Raw genomic sequence first — 18,443 nt, 5'->3', positions numbered from 1 at the left:
ATGGCAGGTGGAAGAGTCTCGAGCCCTGGAGCCACACGTCTGCATTCTTGATGATGATGATGGTGATGATGAAGATCATCCAGCAGCTTTCCAGGACGGGATATCCTGGATCCCCGGATCTTGGGAAGTGCAGAAGCAGGTCGAGGGGCTGCCTGTCTTGTCCAGTCAGCTGACCAGCCTGGAGGAATAGCTCCCCTATATTTAGCAGGTGCCACCGATAGGATTACAGATCGGAATACAGGATCCTCCAGACTAGGCAGAATGCAGCTGTCCCGCGGGGGCCGGGGGGAGCTCGGAGGGGGGGGGGAGAGACCAGGGGCTGAGTGCGAAGACACGCACACACACTGACCCCCGACATCTGCGCCTGCCAGTTACTCCTGTCGAGCCCCCCTTCTCTGTCAGCCGCTGCACAGAGACGGCGCCCGGGCTGAGAAGCTGCCTGCTTCCAATGTCAGACACGCTGGTCCGGTTCCAGCTGTCTTGACTTGCAGAGACGAAAGATAGCAGAGATTCGGCACTGGATAGCAGCCTTGGATTCTGTGGCCCGTCCAGCCAACGATGGCTTGACTACTGATTTCCGTGAGTCCCACAGCACACCGACGTCAAGGGGCTCCACAGATACCGCACAGCCTCCCACTGGTTTAATAATCACATAGTAACAATGAACTTTATTTTATATAGCGCCTTTAAAGGTGTCTTCTCAAAGCGCTTTACAGAACGACAACAACAATAGAAAAAATACACAAGATACGCACAATGAGGATACACAATGAGAGGAGACAGAGGGTTTGGACATTTATTCAAACGTGTTACATCTGTGTACATAATTTTAAATACACAATAATAAAGTGTAAACTGTGACTTCACTTCCGAAGACAATACCTTCGTGAAAACATACAAACGAGAACATTTCTTTTTGAAGTCAACATGCTGCACATGTGCGTGTTCATGCCAGGTTTAACTCCAATCGGGGCCCACAGTGCAGCCGGTGCTCCCACATCTCTTCAGGCCCAGGGGGACGCGCCCCTGGCGCAGACACACCTTGCCCTCAGGTGTGACAGGGCAGGTGGTTTAGAAATCCAGCGCCACAGGTGGTGCAGGACTCCTTAGAGCACGTGAGGGCTTAAACAAACTGTTCATCCTTCCTGCACAGCTCTGGAGCTGCTGCTGATTTAAGGACACCTATACAACGAGCTGAACCCTTGTCCTCAATTGGCAAACTTGGGGAGCCCTGATTTAACAAACCCCCGAAAACAAGCACCCCCCCAACCAGGGCTCTGAGAGAAGACTCTGCCAAACACCTGGCCCCCAAATTCCCAAACACCCTGGCACAGATCCGGATTTCAAACATGTGAGGCTGACAGCCCTGCCGCTGGCTACAATCGGCATGCTGAAATGTGTTTCTCTGGCACAGCGCCCCCTCTGGACAGTGAGGGTCGCTCCACCCTTCAGCAACACCAGTGCACACTAGACACCGCTGGTCAGTGAACAGCTGGTCAGCTCCAGGACGGCAGCATGACTGGGGAGGGATGTGGGTTTTAAAGACTTTAAATATGGGCCACAGGGAAAAAGATATTAAATTAGATAAATTTTAAAAAATGTCCTTTGTTCTATCGAATGTTATTCTTCTACAGAGTGCCTTGATGCTGGCACCGACTGACGAGTTTAATGGGCAGCATCAGGTGAGTCCTGCCTGTGGAATTAGAGGAGCCAGGAGGCCATGCTACTGAGGACTCAAGACACCTCCCCCTTCCAAACCCTAGACCCCCCCCTCCATTCCAGCACAAACATGCTCAGTTGTGCAGAACAGGCTCTTCTGTGGCCTTGAGTCCAAGCACAGAAAGCAGAGACGCCCCCGTTAACAATTGAAGAAGGAGATTTAAGCATCAACCACCAGCCTCTCGGCGTCTCAGTCTGAGGGCGGCTGGGGACTTCGTGGGGTGGTGGGTGTCTGGGTCAGTGGGTGGACAGGAGGGCATCTGCTGGGTCAGCAGTCTGGTTCCAGGACCCCTGGGGGAGTGGGGGGGTGGTCGGGGAGGTAGAGGGGTAGTTTAGGCTCTGCTGCCCCTGATGCCCCCATCACACCCCTCCGCGGGGGCTGTGGTCTGTGGCCTCACCGAGGTGCACCGCACCTCAAAACTGTATCTAAAAAGAAAGGGGAGCACATACACAGACACACGAGAAACAGCATCGTTCACTGATTTCTGTACACAACCGTCTTCAAAATGCATCGCGTGTACTGTGCCTGCCACAGAAGGCACGAGAGATACAACAGACACAGAACTAGTGCACAACAACCGAGCAGAGTGCCAATCGCTCCATCCTTGTAAGACAAACAGAAATACCACAAGACGTTTCGCCACATCGACATCTCATCACGCACGTGCCTACAGCTCCTTCTCAGCTGGGGTCCCTCTGGGTGGGTCGTGGATGATGGGGGCGGATTGGTTTTTGTTTAAACAAAACCCCGGCGCAGAATGAACGACTACGAGCTGCGTGCTGGCCGTTCCTACAAAGTCGGGTGATAGAAAGGTGAGACAACCGATGCCTGTGAAGTGAAAGAATATGATCTAGACAGGAAATCTGTCCAGGTTTTAGAGCAGCTCAGGACTGTAAAATTTTCCATGAGGACACGTCCTCCCTCCTCTCCTGCTGCTGCTCTGTGTCTCACTCCAGCCATACACAGAGAGCAGCAGAGGAGGGGAGCTTCTCTGCTGGGGATATACAGAAACGCAGAAATACTTCTCATCGCTTTCGGTAAAATCGACAAAGGTAAAGGCAAGAGCGCCGCCGTGAAGGAAAGCCCAGGAAAAACCGGAAGGTGGGCGCGGTCTTCCCTGAGGGCGCGCAGCACGAGGGCTCGCTCGCGGCGTCGCGCGAGGGCGTGTCTGGGGCCGCGCGGGGTCAGATCACGTGCTAAAGGAGTCGAAGGAAAACAGAAACCGTTAGACGGCCGGCGTGGCTCTCGATCCGGGCTCGGGGCAGGAAGCAGCACGCGCAGGATCGTGGAGCGCTCAGCTGGCCAGGCGAGGAACGCACAGAGGACTCTAAGTGCACACAATGCGAATAGCTGCTGATCGCCATGAGAGCAAAAACAAGCCCTTGGCTCTGATGCACCGGGGGGCACGGCGACTGCTCTGCAGATCCACTGGGAGAGAATCGGCTCTGACCCGCTTCCGAAAGGAAAACCGGGCGTTTTGGACAGGCACGCGCTCAGAGCCCTCACCGCCTCCGCCAGGATTCGATCCCGGTCGCCTGCGGGCTCCGAGCGCGTACAGCTCCCCTCCCCAGGCGGCAGATAACCCCGCCAGGCCCACAGACCAGCTCTCCACTGTCTCTATCTCACAGGGGGGGAGACGCCACTCATTGCTCATTTAATTAATTCATCCTCACACTTCTATAGCACTATTCTGGACTCTCCACTGACAGCTCTTTACAGTAATAGGGATCCCACTACCGCCACCAGTGTGCAGCCCCACCTGGATGATGCACCAGTCCGCTCCCCACACACCAGCTCTCAGCGGGGAGGAGAGCAGAGTGATGGAGCCAGAGCAGAGGTTTGATCAGGACACCAGGGTAACACCCCTACATTTTTTTAAAAAAACCCCGGAAGAGTCAAGACCTTGGTTTTACGTCCCATCAGAAGGACGGTGCCTTTTTTACAGTCTGGTGTCCCCGTCACTAGAGCACTGATGTAGCACTGGGGCTGTACGTGAGAAAGGGTTACGGACAGGTGCGGGCCAACAGGCCCATCTAGCCAAAGGTCTCATCCTGCCATTTCCTGAAAATAATTCTCGACAAGAAGAGGCACACCGACTTTCAACAAGCAGCCTGTTTGATGGCTCTGTGGGAGCGGGCCTGGGGACCCTGGAGCACGGCAGGGGTAGGGACAGGACAGGGCGTGCTCTCGAGGGTCTGGGCAGCCTGCCTGGCAGCAGCGAAGGGCGGTGGTTGAGCTGGGAGGAGGGCAGGAGGGAGACGCCATGCTGCGCACAAGGATGGATGACAGTAGCACGGACAGCGGGCCGGACACACGGGGCTGGACACGCCATGCTGGACGCCGGGCCGGGCAGCCGCCTACCGTGGTGAAGTGCACAGTGCAGTAGATAGCGATGACCAGCAGGCCGATGATGATGGAGGCGATGGCCACGTACAGGGCGTTGCGGCCCAGACGCTCCGAGCCCTCGATGTCGCCTTGGTTGTAGCTGTTCACAGACTGGGCAGACAGAGAGAGCGGGAGAGGGGGGGTGGGTGGGCGCACGGAGCAGGAAATACTCACGGAACCGCAGAAAAAAACCAGAGGGTGCAGGCAGCAGGGTCTGCGTTACTGACCGAAAGCTTCTGGTGAAAATGATACAGGTTTGCAACGACTTCCCAGCTGTCACAAGCTGGCAGGGGACCCGTTAGAAAGAGCTGTGGCGCCCCTGCAGAGTCTGACACATGTGGGGAGCACTGAGAATGCTGGGAAGGAGGTCTCTTGTGCCTGGTGCACAGAAATCCAGGTTTTAGCTACTGAAGGTGACAGCTGTCTGACTTCACGTCCGACCCAGCGTGTAGGACTGAGGGGGTTCGAGAAACGGGTGCTGCTGATGACCGAAGATGTCAAAGCAGGAAAACCCAAACTCTGCGAAACCGATGCCGAGTTCAACTTTCTCCATGATAGATGTCCATCCAGCTGGAGAGCACAGGAGGTCACCTTTCTCCAGGAAACCCAGACGCTGGGAGTCCAGCGGAGACGCCTGGAGCTGCTTGGACTCGCACTGCTACACAAGGCGCAGGCAGCCAGACAGATGTGCGCAGATGTGGCTAAGGGGACGAGCAGGGTGAGGGCCGAGCTGGCAGGGGATTGTGGGACAATATCCCGGGCCACCGCGGGGACTGGGAGCCCCTCACCAGCAGGGCGCCTGACGGGGAACTCCTGTTCCGAAAACCTCAGCTCCCGGGCCACGCTCACAATCCCCAGCTCCACAGGGTCCTGGACCCCAGACGGGATACCCAGCAGGGGGGTCCGGCTTCGGGAGAGGAGTGAGGGAGACCCCAGATCTGGGCGTTGAGCCTCCTCCTCTCAGTGAGTTTTCGGACCCGGCCCCTGTAAACACTCTATACTCCTATCACCTCCCCGCCCTGGAAGTCAGGGGGGCCACAGACCGGGGGTACAGCCCCCCCCCCCCCAAAAAACACAGTGGCAGCTCTCTGTTCATCAAGCAGAACAGCCTTTTCTCAAAAAACTATCCAAGAATGCATGCCTGGACAGACCAGATAGACCGACATGAAATAGATCAGCTGTTTTCTCCTGCTGGAGGATTCATTAAAAATACACCATTCCTATTCTTCCACAGGAAGACAGTACTTCCCGTCCTGCTACTCTGCATATGAATTATTGACCACCTGCATTAGAGACTCTACACTCTTCGTTTTTTAAGAAGCTAAAAGCCTCTAGTTGCTTGGGCAGCACATCCTCCCCCAGGAGGGGGGTATTGACGATCTGTCAGGGCTGGACAGACAGGGACTGGAATCAGGGCAGGCTTGAGCCAGAGGGGATACAGCTGTCTCATCAGAAAGCTCCTGACTTCCCAAGCTGGCGCGGCTAATGGACGGAGCACGACCCCCCTCCGATTCTGGATCGCAAGCAGCACGGGCGCGGGGCAGCCGGCGCGCCCTGCTCCGGAGAGCATTCCCAGCTCTTCCTGGGAAGCGGAATTCCGGGACAACCGCAGGTCCCGTGGGGGGTGAGGAGAGTTCGGAAGGGTGGGCTGCTTGTCACTGGGGTCGCCCCTGGGATGTGCGCTCACCAACCTCTGCTCCAGACACAGGGGCGCGGGGACCCCAGAGAGGCTGTGGCCCCCAGCTCCACCCCCCCCCCACAGGGAACGATGATGAGCGGAGAGGAGGAGGAGGAAGAGCAGGCATTACACCCGAAAACTCACACGGGGAGTTTCCCAGAATTCACAGGGGGGGCTAACACGCAGCTGCCCCAGGGGATACTGGTCCCCCCGAGAGAGAAGGGCGCTGTCGAGCTGGTCTGGGTCCGTACCCAGCAGAGTCCCAGCAGGCTCACCGCCCTCGTGCCTCCCCCCCCCAGAGGTCAGGGCAGCACAGTCAGCGCCGAGTTAACCGCATGGCGGCTCCCTGGGCCAGGTCCCCACCGCTGGCTGGGGACCCCCTGCTGCTCGGCTGCGGTTTCACTCCGACGTTTCCACAGGGGTCCGATTTCCCTTTCCAGATGCGCGGCAAACTTGTGAGACCCCTGGAATGGCGCCACGCTGATCAGGTGCGTGCTAATTCACTCTTCCCCGTGCTCCTCAGAGGACACCTAGGAGGAAGTTCCCGGGGGAAGGGATTGAACGCAACACAGCTCTGAAGCCCAGTGGTGAGGCACCGCACTTGAAGACAGGTGAGAACTGGCAGCCCAGTATGTGATCTCCTGTCACAGCCTGAGGACCAGTGAGTCTGTCTCCCAATAATGCTCCTTCTGTCTACAGTATATGTCAATATTTTATGAAATGTCTCTGTTTTTGTAAATGTCTGTAATATGTCTGTAGATTTTATTTTACTTTTATTTTGTGTTTTGTTCCATGTTAATTTAATTTTATTTTTTTGCTTTGGCAACACTGATTGTACCCATCGGTCATACTAATAAAGCACCTTGAATTGAAATACTGGAGCTCCTTCCCGGACAGCTACCTCAGCTTTAAAGCCAGCCCAAATGATAAGAAGAAGAATGTCCTGTGAGTCTTCATCATTATTATTATTATTGTTGTTGTTGTTGTTGTTGTTGTTGTTGTTGTTGTTGCTGTTATTACTGCAACCACACTCCGCAGAGACCACAGGAACGACAGCTGCACTCGGCAGTCTTCAGGACTGACCTTTGTTACAACACATAACAGGAAGTGAATACCGCCGGGCCCCTGGACGACACATGGACAGATGTACGGGGACATCGATACATTTCCACTGTGTTTACAAACAGCTCCGCCAGGGGCCAATCTCCGAGAGCTGGCGAGGCCCGCACGCCCCACTCTCCCCTGTAGGGCTAGAGGGAGTTAAATCGGGTTTTACTGTCGGGGGCTCTAGAAATAGCCTGTTGGTTATTTCAGGTGTCTCAGGAAGTCTCACCAGCACTAAGGAACAGCCAGCATCTTGTTTATGAACGTCAGTGGAAGACACATAAGCACACTCACACTCACACACCCACATGCTCACACACACGCTCACACACACATGCACACACACACTCACATTACGCACACACACTCACACACATTACATACACACACACACATGCACACACACACACACACACACATGCACACACACGTTCATATCACGCACACACACGCTCACACATGCACACATACACTCACATCACGCACACACATGGTCACATCACGCACACACACGCTCTCACACACATGCACACAGACACTCACATTACATACACACACACACATGCACACACACGTTCATATCACGCACACACATCCACACATACACTCACATCACACACACACTCACACACTCACATTACATACACACACACACATGCACACACACGTTCATATCACGCACACACACGCTCACACATGCACACACACGCTCACATCACGCACACACATGGTCACATCACGCACACACATGCACACATACACTCACATCACGCACACACATGGCCACATCATGCACACACACGCTCTCACACACATGCACACAGACGCTCACATTACGTACACACACACACATGCACACACACGTTCATATCACGCACACACATCCACACATACACTCACATCACGCACACACACTCACACACATGCACTCACACACACACACATTACATACACACACACACACATGCACACACACGTTCATATCACGCACACACACGCTCACACATGCACACATACACTCACATCACGCACACACATGGTCACATCATGCACACACACGCTCTCACACACATGCACACAGACGCTCACATTACGTACACACACTCACACTCACACACACACACTCTCACACACGAGCGCGTGAGTCCCGAGGTGCTGGCAGCTGCTCGGCTCGTTACAGCTCCCTGTCGCTCTCGGCTGACCAGCGGTGCGGCCCCAGGGGTCAACTCCGCGCGTCCACTCTGTACTGCTTCAGCTCCTTTCCTCTGCCCTGCGTGTGTGTGTTAGTGTGTGTGTGTGTGTGTGTGTGTGTGTGTGTGTGTGTGAGTGTGTGCGAGTATGTTTGAGAGTGTGTGAGTGTGTGAGTATGTGTGTGAGTGTGAGTTAGTTTGTGTGTGTGTGAGTATGTGAGTGTGTTAGTGTGTGTGAGTGTGAGTGTGTTAGTGTGTGTGAGTATGTGAGTGTGTGAGTATGTGAGTGTGTTAGTGTGTGAGAGTATGTGAGTGTGTTAGTGTGTGAGAGTATGTGAGTGTGTGTGAGTGTGAGTGTGTTAGTGTGTGTGAGTGTGAGTGTGTTAGTGTGTGAGAGTATGTGAGTGTGTGAGAGTATGTGAGTGTGTTAGTGTGTTAGTGTGTGAGAGTATGTGAGTGTGTGTGAGTATGTGAGTGTGTTAGTGTGTGAGAGTATGTGAGTGTGTGTGAGTGTGAGTGTGTTAGTGTGTGAGAGTATGTGAGTGTGTGTGAGTGTGAGTGTGTTAGTGTGTGTGCGAGTGGACTCCTGGGACGCCCCAGTCCTGTGATTCCTGCGCTCCTGCCTGCCTCTCCCCTGTACCCAGGCCTCGCCTGCGGGCCGCGGGTCGGACCCGTCCAGCTGCTGCTCTGTCCTGGCGGCCAGAGCCCGGCCCTGCACTGCCCACTGTCAGCAGGCCCATCAGCACCGGCCAGCTCCCTCTGAGAGAGCGACACGACAGGGCCCTGCTACAGGGGCGCAGGGGCGCAGGATTACAGGGGCTGAGACCCGCTGACTGCCTGCCTGACCCACACTGAGGGGTTCTGACCGAGACCCGCGCTGAGGGGTTCTGTCTGACCCACACTGAGGGGTTCTGACCGAGACCCGCGCTGAGGGGTTCTGTCTGACCCACACTGAGAGGTTCTGTCTGACCCACACTGAACGGTCCTGCCCGAGACCCGCGCTGAGGGGTTCTGTCTGACCCACACTGAGAGGTTCTGTCTGACCCACACTGAACGGTCCTGCCCGAGACCCGCGCCGGCTCCTGCCTGCTTACCATGACGGAGAAGACCAGCGCCACGATGTTGACGGGGTACGCCGGGCAGAAGCAGGTGAAGATGGTCAGGAAGAGGTAATTCCGGGGAGGGGGCACCTCGGGAGCCTCGCGCTCCGCGCCCTGCTCCGCGTCCAGGGGGCTCTTCGCCCCGGAGTTCGCCGCCGGCACGGACATGGGGCGGCTCGGGCGGCTCGGTTCTCCGGGAGGCGGGAGGGGAGACGGCAGCTGCGCTCCGGCGGAGAGGCGGCGAGACCTGATCTCCAGCCGGGAAGCCGAGAGCTGACCTAATGAGCCCGGGAGGAGAATATTATCCGTCCTCGGGCTGCGGGGAGAGGGGGGCAGAGGGAGGGAGGGAGGGAGGGAGACAGGCAGCAGGGCGGCTCCCGCCTGCCCATTCCTGTCTCGTGGCCCCAGCGGGGCGGGGAGAGAGGGAATCTGCTGACCGGCTCGTGCGGACGGCCCGATCGATACGGTGGGCATTACCCAGTGGCCTGTGCGACCCGCGCTGCCGGCTCGCGGCGCACGCCGGCGGGTCCCGCAGAAGCCGCGGTGACGCCTTCCAGCTATATTTTTAAAACCCGAATCAGGAACTTGTCGTGTTTCTGGACCCACGGGGCTCGGGCGCCACGAAGCCCCCTGATAAAAGTGCTCTCCGTGCTCGATCGGTCCCACTGTGGACACAGACACCCGAGACACCGAGCTAAACAAATGGAAGGGGTGAAATTAACTCCTCCGTGCTTCTCCAGCGCTGAGCAGGTGAAAGGGAGGATGATCTTTTATAGATCACTAGATCACCCGAGTTCACCGCCCACGCGTGCGTGCCTGCCTGCGTGCGCGCGTGCAGCCCCGGGTCTTCGTCTCCAGGGCGCTCACAGTCCCCGCGCGCCTCCACCCCCAGGGCGCGCGTGTGGCCGGGGGGGGCGGGCGGTCAGAACCTGCAGAAGTGCACCAGGAGCTCCCACGCGCCTGCGAGCCCTCGCCGCGAGACAGCTCATGTCGTGTTTTTTATTTTTAATCGCGCGCGGTTTTGATTTGAGCACGGCGGACACGTGCGTGTGAATTGCCCACACTGTTGTCGCTCCCACTCACAGACGGGGCAAGAAATTCTCTTGCTGGACAGTGCAGCTGCCGTCTGAAGGAGTTACTGCACAGCGGCGGGAGGAGTGCGAGAACAGCCCCGGCGGAGGCCGAGGTGACGGACAGATGGACGGACGGTCAGCAGCTTGCCCCACCTTCACTGCGGGCGAGTGCCTCTTTATCACACAGGGACGCTCTGACTTTCGCCTGGTTCTGTCACCGGTGAAGCCGTCCCGGGTCAGAGCGGGCCAGGCCTGCCCCGGGCGTTTCGGCCTGAAGGGTGTGGCTGTCTGTCTTTACTCCCCGGAGGCCGTGTCGCCTTGATGCGGTGTTTGAGGCCAGCCGGCCCCGCAGACAGGAGGCTTGTGAGACGGAGTGACGCGAAGCGGAGATGAAGGAGACCGAGGGCAGCAGAAAGACTTCACACACACAGAGTCGTGGGAAGATTTTAGCGGACTCGGCAGACACAAAGCCGGGGGAGGAGTTGAGAGAGGTGCCATGGGGGGTACACTCTCCCACTCTGTCTGCAGCGCTGTGGTGCGCACGCGTGTGTCAGAGCAGCTCTTCACACCTCCGCCCACGAGCTCCTGCCCGGCTCGAGAAGGCCGCCGGTGTCACCCGTGCAGGCGCGGAGGGACCCGGGTCGCGTCCCCCTCCCCCCCGCACCCGGACTGCGCTCCCTCTTCGTCTGCAGGAAGAGCTCGTGGGAACCTCGGTCGCGAGGCCGCGGGAGGCTGTTCTCGAGCCCTGAAGCAATTAATCAATTAAGACCACGGGCGTGCGCGCAGCAAAAAGGCAGTGGTAGAGACAATTCACCAGCTGCCTCAATATTTATGAGCAAGTAATAATGAGCGTTTTGAGATGTTTGCTTTTGAAGGCGCTATATGAAATGAGGTGTATTGTTCTAAACCCAGAACAAGACCTTTCTGCGTTCGGGTCTTTCGAGAACAGTCTGTTGATAAACCGTGGGAGCGTGGTGCAGTTTGCGCGACGTGTCCAGAGATCGAGCTCTGAGCGCGAGGCTACCGGCGGGACAGCGGATGCCGCGCGCGTCAGTCGCAGCTCGTCAGTTTCGGAGAGAGAGAGAGAGAAAGAAAGCTGAGTGATTCGCAGATGCGAGGGCGCTGCCCCGTCCCTCCCTCCTCTACTCCTCCTCCTCCTCTTCCTCGCCACAGAGGAGCTCGTCAGCAGAGCGTCGCGCACTGACACTCCGAGGTAAAACAAAAAACGGAAAAAGGCGGAATCAAGCGGCGCCTTGCCGGGCGCGAGACGTTCCCACCTCGCCGGGCAGCGGGCGCGTGCGGGCGGCGCGAGAGGATGGCGGCGCTCCTGCGGCTCCTGGTGATCGTCCAGGCGGCGCGCGCTTCAGGTAGGGAGAGGCCCCGCCGCAGGGATGTGTCAGTCGACCTGCTTTCAAGGAGACCCTTGACTTTTGGGTTAATTCCCTGCAGAAAAGAGAAGGAAAGAAACACAACGTTTCGGCTGTGGAGCCTTCTTCAGGTCTGACACCCGAAAATGGCTCCACAGCCGAAACTTCGTGTTTTTCAGCAGGGAATTAACCTTTACCTTTCAAAGGAATTAACCTTTGCAGCCCACGCATGCTGACGCAGCTCCCTAACTTGAACTAATTTTGACTTGTCGTCGACGTAAACGTTTGATTGTTCAAAGTGCATTAAAGCAATAAGGCAGTTACATCAGGCTAATTTATTAAAACATTTTTTACACCCATTTGTGCGACTTATTTGGACTGAAGACGTACTGCTTCCCGGCACAGACCGCTGATATTCAACAAGCTAAACAACACGGCTCAGCTCAGGCCGTGAACGAGGTGTAGATGAGACCGGAGGGTTCAGCAATCGGACCCGGACAGTAGGGCAGCTCGCCAGGTGCTGGAAACGACGCTTCTGGCGTCTGTCTGCGCCTCCTGCGAGACGCCCGGCGGGGCTCCCGCTGCGCGGCTGGGGAGTTTCTCTCCCTCTCTCTCTCTCTCTCTCTCTGCTCCAACCGCACTGTTCTCCCTTCGCCTCCTTCAACCAATTCCTTTCCACGCGTCTCGCTTGTTAACACGAAGGGGGATCAATCTACCAGCAGGTCCAAACAAAATCTACTTAACATCACTTTATTAGCCCTATACAATTTCTCGCATGAGGAATGATCTTTTCGCAGACCCCAGCTTGCTCTCCATGAGACACACAGACGGGGAGAGAGAAGCTGGGGGTCAGAGCGCAGGGTCAGCCCTGTATACAGCACCCCTGGAGCAGCTGGGGTTACTTTGAAGGTGCTGTTGACGTGAGGATCTTTGACTGCTGGGCACGAAGCTCAGCCTGAGCGCGTTTCTCGGCGATGCCCGTGCTCGGAGGAAAGTCCAGGTAGCAGCTGCTGTGGTCATTATTCGCGACGATACGGACGGCTTGAGCTCCTTCTTTCTCGATTCCCAGGACAGCGGCTGCTCGGCGTCCGCCAGTGGCCCGAGTCCCTGCGCGCCGAGGAAGGCGGCGAGGCCGCCATCAGCTGCTCCTTCAACGGCACCGGGTTGGAGACGGTGTCGGTGGAGTGGTACCGGAACCCCACAGCCGGCGAGGCGCCCCCGCCGACATGGTACTCGCGCCAGAACGTCACGGGCCAAGGCACCCTGGCGGTGCTGACGCTCCGCGCGCTGCGCCGGAATGACAGCGGCGTGTACGCGTGCAAGATCACCCCGCTGATCCCCGTGCAGCTGGAGGGCGCGTGGGGGAACGGCACGCGGCTGACCGTCTCAGGTGAGACTTCGCGTGACCCGCGGCCTCGTGGACACCAGAATCCCCCCCCCCCCCCCCCTCCTTGTAACGAAGGCAGAACACTTAAAACTTAAGGCAAACCTCTTGTGAGCGCTCTAACGGCGGTCCTGTCGGCTCCCTCCCGCAGGCGCGAGTGGGCCCCGGCTCCAGGCGCTGCCCTGGGCGCTCGTGCCCGCGCTGGTGCTGCTGGCGGCGGCGGTCGCGCTCCGCTGCTCCCGGGCCAGGCGGGAGACCGGTAAGGTGATAGACGAGCCACGAGCTCCTGTGAGCCCGTACTAGTTTGATTAATTAGCCAGAAGTGTATCCGTAAGATAACTCACAGGCCGCTGGTGCCGAACTGCTGGCGTTATAGATCAAACACTGAATCTCTACTGAAAGGAGCTTCAGCTCTTTCAGATGAATTCATTATATGAAACAAATGAATTAAATACTGCAGCAATAAGTTATTATTATCCTTGCCGCCGTGCCCCTTCCTTGATTAAACATGAGAAAATAATGATCTTAAATCTTAAATGTGATGAAAATATTTCAAATGTACACATGTTCTCCTTCGGTAAAATGGTGCCTTGTCCTCTGCACCTGCTGCTGCGTGTTCTGAGCTTCAAGCCCGACGGCCGGGGCACGAATAAACACGCAGACCTCTGTGCTCTTTTGCAGGCAATAATGAAGTCATCTACACTGAAGCAGACCGCGGGCCTCCGGTGAGATATTTCTATTTATTCATGAATTAACTGTTTTTGCCTACGGGACTGGGGGGGGGGGGGGGTGCTCCGCGCCGCGCTCGGCAAGCGGAGCGAGAACTCCTGTCGAATCTCCCCAGCAGGCGCGCGCCTCCCGCGAGCCGGAGCCGGAGGACGTCGGCTACTCTGCCCTGCGTTTCCCCGCGAGAGGGACCTGCGCCGCGGCGCGAGGAGGCGGCGAGCCCGCGGCCGCGCGGCAGGTACGGCAGCGCGCGCAGACATCATTATCCACACGTTCCCGAGCCTGCCGCGCGCGGGACATCCCGGCCCGGCCCGGCCCGGCCCGGCCCGGCCCGGTTCGTACCGAGAGCCCGAGATACTTCACTGGGCTGAAGCCCCGAGCCCGAGCGAGCGAGCGAGCGAGCCGGTGGCAGGGTGTGCACCGCGCACCGCGCTCGAGATAGTGCGCGAATTGCAGAAGTCGCCTCGAGCCCGAAGGGTTTTTTCAGAAACACTCCCGCCCGAACCTGTTTCTCGCTGTTGTTCTCGTTTCTCGCTGCAGTCTATTTAAAATAGCCTTTACATCCGTCCATCGCAAAATATCGATTAATGACAGGGATCTATAATGCATACATTGCAATGTATCTATAACACATTGAGGGGGGAAAAGAGCTTTGACTATCTCTCGGAGCATCGCCCGCCATCGACGAGAAGTCTGATTTCTGCTAAACCCTGACGCCCACGGGCGCTCAGAACTGTGGGCACCTCCAGCCCGCGTTACGGGTAGAAACACAACGACTTATTCTCATAAGACAAGCCTGTAAACCCAGGGCGCCCGGTGGAGTTTCGTTCGGCCAGAATTTCAAATCAATCTCCCTTCCAGGCGCGCGCTGGAGAGCGGCACGAGGAGGTGGTGTATTCTCTGTGCGGCCCGGAGTGGAGCCGACACGCGTGGACATCGTGGAATACTGCAGGCACGGCTCGACCCCACAAGCCGAGATTCACGCGTGTACATCCCGCAGGTAAGCCGACGACAGGAAGACCGAGAACGAAGGAAGAAAAGGAGTGAAAAAGAAGGACCGCGGGAACGACTCGCTCACACGCCGCGACGTGTCGCCTCGTCTAGAAAAGGACTGTATTGTCTCTATACATCGCAACAGTCTCCGTGAACCACGAGTTACGGAGACATTTTCAAAATCTGGTCGGATGTTGGTTGCTCAAATATGTTCTTGTGTTGAACTTTGAAGTAAACACATCCAAAACTGCTCGTTTTGTCGTTGATTATCTTAACGGCGAGGCGAGTTCACAAGATCGTTAAAATGAACGACACCCCAGGGAGCCGCTAACGGGGAACTTTATCGGGGAAACGTACCTTTACTGCTCGCGAGATCAAGGATAGGTCCGTCAGCCCGCGTGCCACACGCGTCCTAATTTGTTCAAAGTAAGTGTGTGCACGGGCTACGTAATTATAATTACGATTAATTATATAATTATAATTAATACCCCGGCGTCCTGGCCAAATTTCCCCCTGGCCTTTACCAGTCATGGCCTCCTAATAATCCCCATCTCTGAACTGGCTCCATCACTCTGCTCTCCTCCCCACTGAGAGCTGGTGTGTGGGGAGCGGACTGGCGCATCATCCAGGTGGGGCTGCACACTGGTGGGGGTGGAGGGGATCCCCATTACCTGTAAAGAGCTGTCAGTGGAGTGTCCAGAAAAGAGCTATATAAGTGTAAGCAATTATTATTATTATTATTATTATTATTATTATTATTATTATTAAACACGGTCGCACACCAGTGCCAATTAAAGCGCCGTTTCGGAGCCGTGCCTGTGGTTGGAAATCTACAGGTGTTGTCCGGTGTGTGTCCGCAGACTCGGCGCTCGAACGGCGCTGGAGAGCGACAGAAACCTCAATCGCTGTTATTCTCATCTACTGTGCGGGTATGAGTTTGAAGCCTATAAGTTGAAGAGCCACGGAATGCTGTGCTATTTATTGCTGCTTCACTTCATTGTATACGTCCTTTATAAAATTAAAAGATTCACTGAGCGTTAACTGTTTTAATAACCTGTCACTCCTAATAACTCCGCCATTGCAGTGTCATGAAGAAACGCCAGAATGCGCCTATGTAAGGGCTCTATTACGGAGTTATTGGTGCTGTATAAATGGCCGACCCTGCGCTCTGACCCCCAGCTTCTCTCCCTGTCTGTGTGTCTCATGGAGAGCAAGCTGGGGTCTGCGAAAAGACACATTCCTAATGCAAGAGATTGTATAGGGCTAATAAAGTGATCTCTTTTCTCTAGACATACAGTATAGTGCCCAGCAGGCGCGGATGTGTTTGTTTATGAAGTCGGGACGCGTGCAGGCGCCACGGGCTTCACCCGAGACTGAGTCTCGAGGAGCCCGAGGGCAGGACCACTACACTGGCGCGCGCCTGAGCTCAGGTCCGAGATCAATTCCTTTTCCAGCGCCATCTCACCGGCGTATGAGACGCGCACCGCAGGCACGATATACATCTACCGAAATACGCGCACGTCCCAGTTCCCGTTCAGATCATCGGGATCGACACGGAGCCCCGTGAGCGTGCGGAGACGGGGCAGCGCGTGCTTCCACTCCTCACCCAGGAGGCACAGTCACGAGCCCCTTCCCCGGCCGCGCCGCGAGACCCCCAGTAGCAGGAAGTGTGCGGCCCGTCGTGGCAGGTGCAGACGGGAAACGGAGCCCCACGAGCGCCGGGCCGGTTCGCACGCGTTGACCGCGAGACAGCGTCTCACACAGCGCAAAAAAGCTGGATGGAAAAAAACAAACGTGTGCTTTGCGCCTCGGTTTCCTACTGTTCTGGTCGGGGTCAGGGTCGCGGGGGAGTCGGAGTGGGGGGCTAGCCCATCGCAGAACAAGTACAGACACACTCACACGCACTGATACACACACTCACTGATACATAGACACGCACAAACACAGACACTCACAGATACAGACACGCACACGTACTGATACACACACACACACACACACACACGCACAAACACAGACACTCACAGATACACAGACACGCACACTCAGATACAGATACAGATACAGACACTCACACAGATACACAGACACACTCACAGATACACAGATACGCACACTCAGATACAGATACAGACACTCACACAGATACACAGACACGCGCAGACACACAGATATCCACACGCACAGATACACACACACACACACGGATACGCGCGCGAACACGAGGAGAACAGACAGACTCCATGCAGACAGCACCCCAGGGCCCCCGCGCTGCGAGGCAGCAGTGCCGACCACCGGCACGCCTTCTGTAGCTTTTTTTAACCTTTTTTATTTGCGTGAAGCTGGAATTCATTCTTCTTTAGCCGTTCTGACCGAGACGTTCGTGAGTATCTTACCCCGCTGGTGTCGTTGGTGGCCAGTCAGCCCAGCTCGCTGTAGAGCTTGTGGGGAAATGAAACTAAACGGCTCGGGCCCACGGAGCCCAGCTGCGTCCACGGAGGACCTCAGTTCGCCCGGGTTCCTAAAATCGCCACCCCGGTCAATCAGGAGGTGTTGATTCGCTCGGTCGGGGCCGTGCACGTCCGACAGCAGCGGTGAGAATCCCTCTGACAGAGCGACCCATCGCAGAGGCGGGTCCACTCCCGGTTCCGAACCAGGGCCGGCGCCAGAACAATTCGAACGGGTGGGCATTTGGGTTTGAGACACGTGACTCAGCGGATTTTTGTCTGAGCTGGTCCGCGTTAAGGAGAGCGGAAATGTCCCGGTCATGTTCAGGGCGCGCCTCATGCTCCTTCCAGAATGTTCCTCTGAAGCGGAGCGCCTGTGAAGCCCTTCGTCTGGCGTGTTCCCCGTCACGGTACCCCCAGCTGTACAAGTGGAGTCAGTGGCGCGGGCACTGCTGCCCTTCCCGCAGGGGTACGACGCTGTACTCGAGCCGTTCTCGATCAGGGCACCACGGAGATACAACAGAGCGACTCTCACCCTGAAACAGACGGACGTCGAGCGCCCTGCTTGTGTTTTTCCATCCCTGGGTCATCCGGAGGCTGCGGCAGCGCCCCACAGATGACCGGCCGGGAGTCTTGATTGGCCCAGCCGGCTCCGTCTCTAACAGAGACAGCAGCCCGGCCGGACCTGGCGTGTGCTCGCCTGCGCCCTCGTCCTTTCCCCACTACACAGCCCCTTGGGCGGGGACTGAAGAGGGGCCCTTGAACCATTTTCTTATATCCATTATTGAGACTGCCGTCAGCACAGCTTTCTGATTATGAGATTGAACACTTTCCGGCTCCAAACCCGCCCGCTGTGTTTATTATAAATCCCGCCCTGGAACCGCAGGTGGGAAGCAGGGCCTAGCGACGTTTCTTCATTCGGCATGACACGACAGACCAGCTGACTGATGGGTTACATAAATATTTTTCAGTAATTCATAAAAAAATAACATTTTGTCCACTTTACTAGAAAATTCTTTTTTTTTTTGAGGGGGGGGGGGGCAGTGCCCCTTAGCGAAGGCCTGTCTCCGTCGGCTCACGGCGAGCAGCTCCGAGCGGAACCGAGCCCAACCGGTCTCTGTCTCAGACAGCGGGGGGCGGCGCTCCGGCGTGGCGGCAGAAGACCTCGAGCGCTTTCTAAACGAACCAAAAAAAAAACCACAAAACTTCCGCCTCGCGAGTTTTAAAAACTTTTTATAACCCGATAATCGCTCTGAGTTCCTACTGGCAATGAAAC

At 56.5% G+C, this 18,443-nt stretch overlaps 2 protein-coding genes across 3 annotated transcripts; one reads left to right on the top strand and one right to left on the bottom strand.

The window, feature by feature from the left end:
• Positions 1–782: 782 nt before the first annotated feature.
• On the bottom strand, positions 783–9,931 carry LOC148818858 (transmembrane protein 233-like). Of its 2 annotated transcripts, none has more exons than XM_088936160.1 (3): positions 9,172–9,931; positions 4,082–4,216; positions 783–2,916 (listed from the first exon to the last, which is right to left on the bottom strand). In XM_088936160.1, the coding sequence occupies exons 1-3, from the start codon at positions 9,649–9,651 to the stop codon at positions 2,905–2,907; spliced, it is 627 nt and encodes a 208-aa protein (XP_088792286.1). In that variant the 5' UTR covers positions 9,652–9,931; the 3' UTR covers positions 783–2,904. The 2 variants fall into 2 exon arrangements, with proteins under 2 accessions (XP_088792286.1, XP_088792287.1); XM_088936161.1 differs by having other exon boundaries at positions 783–2,145.
• Positions 9,932–11,104: 1,173 nt separating this feature from the next.
• LOC148818857 (uncharacterized) lies at positions 11,105–14,850 on the top strand. Its single transcript, XM_088936066.1, has 6 exons — positions 11,105–11,617; positions 12,687–13,007; positions 13,153–13,260; positions 13,683–13,726; positions 13,849–13,965; positions 14,589–14,850. Exons 1-6 carry the CDS (start codon positions 11,566–11,568, stop codon positions 14,772–14,774), a joined length of 828 nt encoding a protein of 275 aa, XP_088792192.1. The 5' UTR covers positions 11,105–11,565; the 3' UTR covers positions 14,775–14,850.
• The last annotated feature ends 3,593 nt before the right edge of the window (positions 14,851–18,443 follow it).

The sequence above is a fragment of the Atractosteus spatula genome, chromosome 17 (assembly GCF_055471065.1).
Source record: "Atractosteus spatula isolate fAtrSpa1 chromosome 17, fAtrSpa1.hap1, whole genome shotgun sequence".
NCBI lineage: Eukaryota > Metazoa > Chordata > Actinopteri > Semionotiformes > Lepisosteidae > Atractosteus > Atractosteus spatula.
Note: the sequence above shows the minus strand (reverse complement) of the source record. Positions and strands in the feature narration are given on the sequence as shown.